At 31.4% G+C, this 8,626-nt stretch overlaps 1 protein-coding gene across 2 annotated transcripts; it reads right to left on the reverse strand.

Annotated features, from left to right (window-relative positions):
- Positions 1 to 1,745: 1,745 nt before the first annotated feature.
- Positions 1,746 to 3,864, reverse strand: LOC122593402. 2 transcript variants are annotated; one of them, XM_043765809.1, is made up of 3 exons: positions 3,731 to 3,864; positions 2,779 to 3,277; positions 1,746 to 2,419 (listed from the first exon to the last, which is right to left on the reverse strand). In XM_043765809.1, the coding sequence occupies exons 2-3, from the start codon at positions 3,257 to 3,259 to the stop codon at positions 2,025 to 2,027; spliced, it is 876 nt and encodes a 291-aa protein (XP_043621744.1). In that variant the 5' UTR covers positions 3,260 to 3,277; positions 3,731 to 3,864; the 3' UTR covers positions 1,746 to 2,024. The 2 variants fall into 2 exon arrangements, with proteins under 2 accessions (XP_043621744.1, XP_043621743.1); XM_043765808.1 differs by having other exon boundaries at positions 2,779 to 3,268; positions 3,731 to 3,863.
- Positions 3,865 to 8,626: the final 4,762 nt, after the last annotated feature.

Raw genomic sequence — 8,626 nt, forward strand, 5'->3', positions numbered from 1 at the left:
TCATTCAAATACCTTATCATAGTTCACTTTTATTTAAAGTTGAGATTATTGGTGAATAAAATTTATACTAGCACATATGGGAATTATATTTATGGGAACCTTTATTTTTATGTATAGCATAACATGTTATATGAATGAATAAAAATACAATACAAGCTGTAAGTTCTTCTAAGTGTATAAAAACCGTTAATATGCTTACTTTATGTGTGGCAGTTGGCACATGTAATTTTTACCCTACTTTTCAGTAGATATAATATAGTGTTACTAAAAAATTGTTAGTGAGACAAAATGTTTCTAAGATTCAACACAAAAATTGCCAACGTTTTCTCTCTTTTCTTTCTTTTTTCTTTTTAAAATAAAAAAAGTTCAACTAACATAATTACGTTCCAGGTCCAAAAAATCCCAATAACATACCCTTTCGTATATACGCCAATAGATTATCGATAAGACTCGTTTGCCTCAAAAATCGAATCTTGATCTTCAACAAAAAGTTGTTTCTTATCGATCGTTGATCTCCATGCAAATTAGTTATGCTCAATTGATTTAACTTTTTCTCTTTAAAATTTGGTGATATATCAACATAATCATCTCGGGTAAAAAAATATTTGATGTATATGTTTTTTCTGATATGAACATGTTATTGTTACTGTACTCTCATCTAGATATGATATTGTTTGGTAAAAACTTAAAAAGCTAAATTTGCAGTAATATGTTTATAGGTGATGATGATAAATTCACAACATTACTATACATAACAATCATTGCGTTAGAAAGTTATAATTTGTGCATTAATATGTTTGTACTAGTAAAAGAACTACTGTAACTTTATCATCATCTAATATGTATTCTTGAATAAGAAAGTGAAATAGAGTACTTTTATAAAACACAAAATTGTCGAATGTACAATTGTATGTCCCGAATTGAAAAGTCGATGTGACCTTTTTTTACAATTTCACTTTCTAGTAAAAAAGTTCTGTATGTGTTACGGACTAGAATAAGGTTTATAATTATATTGTGATAATAACTATTAAGAGGTTAAAGTTAAGAGTGGCTTTCATCGAAATAAAACGATTATATTTTCTTAAATAAACTCAAAATAGAAATATTGGCTTTTAGCGGAAGAAAAATTCGAACTATCATTATCATTGATGTAAAACAGAACAATTACAAGTCCATAAGTGACCACATATAATAAACTAATAATGGATATCAGCCACATTATTATTTTCTTATGTTTCAATTTACAAAAATCAAACACTTCCAAAACATGTATTTGGTGCATCACCATCAAAGGAGCAAAAAAGAGGCTTGTTTTTGCTGACTTTTTCAAAATATAATAAGCTTTGCTAAAGATTTAAGCATGCTCAAACAACATAAAGCTTTTGTCTTAAAGTTGTAATCTGATTTAAATCTAATGTAATCTATATATAACATTTAAAAATTATGAAATAAAGTTTATAGATTGATGTGGTAGTTGTCAAAGATTAATGATGCATCATGTGGGTAGCAAACTTCTTGCAATCATATCGCATCACATGGCAACTCCATTAAATGACCATATGTCATATTGTCATATCAATTCCTAGTAAATAAATAAAATAAATTGTAAAACGTAGCAAATACTAGACCTTATGTTTATCAAAATGATTTTAATTACAAAAATTCTTTCAAAAAATTTATATGATTCAAAGTTTCCTTGCATACTAGACAACTAAAAACACGATATGGCAACAATATATAACCCATTTATCATAAAAAGCTTATAATTTATAGAAACTATATTAAGATTTCTGGATTCACTTTGTGTCACCAGCTTTTACACACCTCATATTTTCCAAACCTATATATACTAAGTTACTAACACTTCCAAATCTAACACTATTGTGTCACTAACACTAATTCATCATATACTAGTTTATTCAACTACATATATTATGTATACTTATTCTTATATCTATATATATATCATATCATTTTTTTTCCATTTTAAAAACAGGAAAAAAAGAAATGAAGCAAACATTTGTTTAGACAAATCTCCAATCCAATCGCACTTCATTGGGTCCGACCACATGTTGGCTAGGCTTTCGAAAGGACACAATGTGGCTACTCACCATAAACGCCGTTACTCGTTCCGACACTCTTATGTCTTCCATTTTTAATTCTTGTAGCCGGAGTACGTACTCCGGAACATGAACTAGGTCCCACACAACTCCTATCCCGCCCTCTTTTAACACCCTTACTACCTCCCCCACCACCCTCATCCTTTCGGCCGATGCCGCCGCACTTTTTGTCCCAAATTCTTTCCCTACTTTGTGAACGAACCCTGCCGACACCACCACGTCGAAGTAGTTGTCCGGGAACGGCAAACGACGTGCATCGCCTTCACGGCATGTCACGTACTCTTGTACCCCTTCCATACCTATAGTCACACCCACACATTAATCAGCATTTCATTAGTCCAAAATTAATTTAAAATCGTATTTTTAATTTCAAGAAACATTTTTGAAAAAACCGGTGAATAAACATACATAATTTTAAAAATTTGTGTCGTCGATTCATCGGTCGTGAAAAAAAAAACATGTTTTTATGAAGTTTTAAAAAATAATTTTTAATGATATTTTTTTTTTTAAAGGTGTATTTCGACTCAGACGTGGTTGGAGGCAATTTTAACCAACAATCGTTGGACCTCACGAGATGCTGAGCATACGCTGGCAGTCTCCCAACCCCTCCAAGTGGAAAATTCCTAGATAGGAAACCCAAGGATTCGCCACTGCATACCTGCGGTCCTTAACGTTGACACGGTCGTGTTCTTACGATCCAACCCAACGACCCGGCCACAACTTCCTTCTTTCTTCAACTGCATCGCAACCGTGTTAAGAAGTATACCACGACCACACCCAACATCCAAAACCGTCTTCACCGTTGACCAATCATGGACCGCGTTGACCATACGTTGCGCCATATCCCATCTTAACGCAACCGAAGAGTAAAACATGTTTCCAGCCGCATAAAACAAACAAACAGCAGAAAGCGCGGTAACAGAACCCGTAAAACCCGCCGCAAATCTCGCAACACTGGTGGAAAACACCGACGGCGAGATTGATTCGAAAGAGTAACAGATCCAGTTGAAATACATTAAGAAAATAACGGATGATGCCGAAAATATAAGCGCGTGGATTAATAGAAAAATCGGTGTGTGCCAATCGTCCATTCCGTATATTGTATAGATCTGTGTCCAATCTCTCCCGCTTTTCCCCATTTTTCGGAACTGTAAAACCTCAAAGTTAAAAAAAAATCTGTTAATTATGGGCACTAACGAGCAATATTTAAAATAGTCTAGAAGAAGTCGAGTAACATAGTTTAAAAAAAAAAAGTCTACAAAATTAGAAGATTTATACATCACACAAAAACGTGTGACGGAATCTGGATATATGCCAACATTCATGTCACTAACGAAAGTTTAGTGAGTGTATAAATTCTATGTACTTTTTTCTTCACAAAAATGAAATAAATACATACAGAGTGCACATTCTTTTTGTGAGTCACGAGATTCAGTATTCTAGATTATTTTTGCTCCAAAATTTTGTTTTACTATTTATTTGCTAAGTGACAGACAAATAGATATATTAGATTGATTCTAAAGATATATATATATATATATATATATATATATATATATATATATATAAAAGAGATCATAACGAAACGAATATATAAAATTGGAACTTACATGAAATGGAGCACGAGAAATCGGGTATTCAGATCCGAGGAGAAATATTGGAGAGTGAGTGTGAGTGTGAGGGAAGACGGATTTGGATGGTGGTGTTTGTGTAAAAGATTGTGGGATAATGTTAATGTGTGTGTGTTTTTATAGTGGTGGTGGGTTGAGTGAAGTGAGATGTGGTTAATAGTAGTACAAATTTATTTAACGAATTGGAGGTTAGTACGGAAAGTCAAATTAACCGCTAAATCTTTTTAAAATTCAAAGTTAATTGGAGGTAATAAAAGGTAAAGATTTTATTCTGTTTTCGTCTCATTAGAAAATTATGGTATTTTGGTTTATTTAGTCCTTCATTAAGTTTTGCTTTTGCATTTTCGTAGTCCTCGTGTTAAACATCAATTGAAATATGGGTGTACTTAGTCCTTCATTAGGTTTTTGCTTTTGCATTGAGAAATGGTTCATCCTTTTAAACAAATAATCTAATAATCCTCTTAATAATGAGACGATGATACATAAAAAAATCAGGGGGCAAAATTAAGAAAAATAATTAGGGGATACACATATTACTTTTTAAATGTTTTAAAAAGATTATTAGGCTATTTGATTAGAAATATTTCATTTGCATTTCTGTGGTCCTCGTATTAAACATGAATTGAAGTATGGGTATGCCTTTATGAAATAAAAAGGACCAAGTATGTATATGATGAGCTTTGGCATGTGACAAAATTATACACTGTTAGTATGTTACATTGAATGTTGAACTCAAAAGTTACAACGATTTACATGTTATCTTAATGTTACACTAACGAATTTACCCGGCTACAACCCGGACGTTTTAATTAAAATTATAAAATTAAAGAGTATGCATGTAATTTCGGTAATTAATATATTATAAATCGATATGAAAATGGTGAATTAAATAACACAATAATTTATAAATTAAAGTACCTATTGTATTAACAAAACATATAAAGATATTATACTATATAAAAAAATTATTTGTTTGTAATAAAAATTTAGGAACTTTAAATTAGCATTTAGTGAGCTATTTTAATTAAAAATATTATAAATTATTTATGACATTATAATTAAAATAAAGACTTTTTAAAAAAAAATATAGATTTGCCACATCACATTTTTTTTAAAAATACTTTTGAAAGACAATTGTCTTTTATTTATTATATAGATTAGTTAATATGATTTTATATTTTTCTGTCTGTTATGAGACGCATAGAAAACACGTAATAAAACACCAATTTTTTCATTTTTATATATAAATCTTTTCATCCACGTAATATATTAATTAAGAATAATATTTTCAATATCATTAATTGTCCCAGACGGGATCAGCTTAACGTGTCACGTCGACTCAAATATTTTCAATAACATTGTCCCGTTACTTTATGTGTACGTTCTTTTTTTATTCATTAAGCGTTGAATGTAATAAAGGACTGAATATATAAATAATGTTTGTATGTATTAAGTAAAAAATATATAATTTACGGTTATTTTTGTTTATTGAGTAAAAAAAACATGAAATTAAATTGCTTATCGAAAAATAACCACACAAATTTCACTACATATGCTAGTACAATTAATTGAATTAAACAACTTCTATTGAATTTTCATAATATACTGTCGCTCAACATGTGACTTTTTACAGTATATTACGAGTATTATTATTATTTTTTATTGTCGTAAAAGTCTCCACGTAGATCATTTTATTGCGGTTCTACAATTCCATAGTATAACAATACGTAACGTAATTGCATCTTTATATTGTCCAAACAAGCACAACATTTTGTAAGATTAGATTGTAACATTATAAGTACACGAGTACGTGACAAGGACAAAAAATGATTGATTTTGGACCCTTTTAAGTTTTACCGGATAGAAATCAAATTAAGTTTTTGAATGACTATAGTTAGGTTGTCGTTGACAAAAACTCATACGGATATTAGAAATAAAAATATATGATAGATAATTATAATTATGTTTGTGTTAGTGATAACTTTTAAACTGTTAGTAAGAAATTATAATTTCATGCATATAAGCAATCGTAATTTATCTTTAGATGCTCAATAGCATTTTTGTTTGTATAGTATAAAACAATGTTGACATATCCAAGTCTTAGTATCAATGTTGACTTTTGAAACGACAAAAGATAACGTATCAATGCATCATGCTTTATCTATGGCTCGGTGCTATAGAAAAGTATTTGCTTTATAAGATAATTTGAAGTTTTGAAATCATTCAGTTGGACATAATCATGATAGTCTTAACGCATATAGTTTTCAATCTATAATCTATTATATATTATAAATAAAGAAGAATTATGATGATATAATGTAACATCCCAAACGTTTTATGTGTTTGATTATTTAACTTCCCATTAATTTACGTTAGATCCGTTATGTTTATGTGCCCTATATGGGATTATGTGAATAAATGCATATGTGTTTATTATAATATGATTAATATGATGATTAATGAAAGTAATTGAAGTAAAGTTAAGTAGTTAAGTGTTTGTTAGAATGTTAAGACTCCCGGTAGAAGATTTAAGCTAAGAAAGTTAAGTTATGAAGTTGAGGGGTCCTAAGTGTAACAGTTGATGGCCAAGGTTTTAAGTGCAATTAGGTATCCCTAATTGTCACAAAATCAGATCATACGTGTGTGAAACCCTCCAGTCGATCCTATCTCCCCCTCAAAGCAATTTATCATAAAAAACTCTTCGTTTCTAGGCGTTTCGTCCAAGTTTTGATTAGATCTTTAATCCCCTGAGTTAAGTGCAGGTACCATAGGTAATTAATCCTCTTTAAAATCTGATTGTTGGAGTCATTGTTGTGTATTCAATCCAGGCCATAGGGTTTGGTTTGGGTTATTTGATTAAACGTTTACCGATTTCATGTATTTCGGGTGATTCAATTTGTGATTTATGTGGTGAATGATTAAAGGAACAATTGATTGATTAAAGTTATCAAAAGTATCATTAAAAAGGTTATCATTAAGTCTCCAGGTTGGATTGAGGGTTTGGGTTCGAATAGAAATCGTTTAGAGCAAGTTTGAAATTAGGTTTTCTAATCAGGGCCCGATGTGCGGTGCACACACTTTGTGCGGCACACAAAGTGGTCTTTTGTGGCAAATTCACGATTTAGGGGGCTCTTGTGCGGCGCACAGATTTTGTGCGGTGCACAATTGAGGTCAGTAGGTTTGAGATTTTAGTTTGTGCGACGCACAAAGTCTGTGCGGTGCACAAAAGACCAGAATTCCATTTTAGTCTCGTTTCTACCATCTATTGATCTTATACTTGTTCTAGGTTGTCGGGAGCAACTTAGCAAGCACTGTAAGAATAAGTAACTCATTGTTAAGCAGTACCGAGGTAAGATAACATCTTTTGTCACCTGTTGGTACAACAAAACACGTTTTTATAAGTTAAACTTCCCAAATGAATATGTATGAATGTTTATATGATTACGGGTGATTATGGGAGGTTAGTAAGGGATATGATGCTTACCATTAACGATGTATGACAAGTTTGTGCAGGTTGCAAAAGTACGAGGTAAGTGCATATGTTATGAAATGATGAAAGGTTTATGTTACATGATTATGAAAAGATGAAATGATTTTGTTATATGTTTGTATGCATGGCTTGAACACTTAGTCACTAGACTTATGATTAGGATTGCCATGTCGCGTGCACGTTTAAGGGCCCTAAAGTGATAAAAAGAAGTTTGTGATTAGTTTAGGTGAAAGTGTAGCCTAATCTAATATAAAGATTAAAGTCTCGAGCAATATGTAAAGTCTTGTGTTATGCTTAACCCGTGCTAGTTCCTCAGAGCTAGGGCGTATGTGGTCACGTGGTTCGGGAATCATGATACCTCCCGTGACGTAGTTATGTTTGATTATTCCGGGTGGAGTAACTAACCACCAATGCAAAAAGGCATAAACGGTTTATTCAGTTGGAAATGACTTTGTCTTTTCTTAACGACTCCCGTGGACCACCTTATGGTTTACCCATCATGTCGGGTGTGAGGACTCCATGTATGGTCTATGACCGCCTACACACAACCCCACATCCCTATGTAAGTGACATAAGTCACTTAGCCTATGTCTTGGCAAAGAAATAAAGAAAGAAAGATAAAGAAAGAAAGTGGTGGCACATTTTAGGATATGATGAACCTAAAGTGTATGATATGTTTGTTTATGTATGTATGTGATATTAACTTAAAATGCAGATTTTGTTAATATATTTAATTGGCAAACTTTTTCAAATATATGTTATCTTACTCAGCTAATTTTATTAGCTAACACTTGTTCTTTGAAAATGTTGTGCCTTCAGGACAATCAAGTTTGAGCTAGGCGAAGATTAACTTGGTGAGACTTGGGTAGAAAGTATAAAGAAGCTTAGCAAAGACATTGAGTGCTTAGACTTCCTTTTAGCCTGATGTTTTCGGCTATTTTGTTTATGTTTCAGTTTTGTAATAATGGGCATTCATGTTGGTGCCAATACTTGGATTTACTTTTATTGTTTTGATGATGCTAGTGGTAACATCAATTTTAAAGGTACTATCTGTTACGGATGGGCAAATTTTATAAGCGATCCTTTCCGCTTATTTTAAACGCCGTTTGGCAAATATTTTGAAAATCCAAATTTTTAAATGATGAATGTTACACATAAGATTTTTAAAAAATTATGTACCCCCACACATCCTTTTAACTAAATTATGACATCATCATATTTTATCAATTTAAAATTCAAAATATCCTTTCCTTTTTAAATATATATCATTAATATAAATTTTATCAAATGTCTACATTATTATGTAAGATTTTAATCATCTTAATTTTTCGTTATAATAGGCAAAATGTATGGTGTCTTTCCGAATAACATTTTCAATTTTTTGT

The sequence above is a fragment of the Erigeron canadensis genome, chromosome 3 (genome assembly GCF_010389155.1).
Source record: "Erigeron canadensis isolate Cc75 chromosome 3, C_canadensis_v1, whole genome shotgun sequence".
Lineage (NCBI taxonomy): Eukaryota > Viridiplantae > Streptophyta > Magnoliopsida > Asterales > Asteraceae > Erigeron > Erigeron canadensis.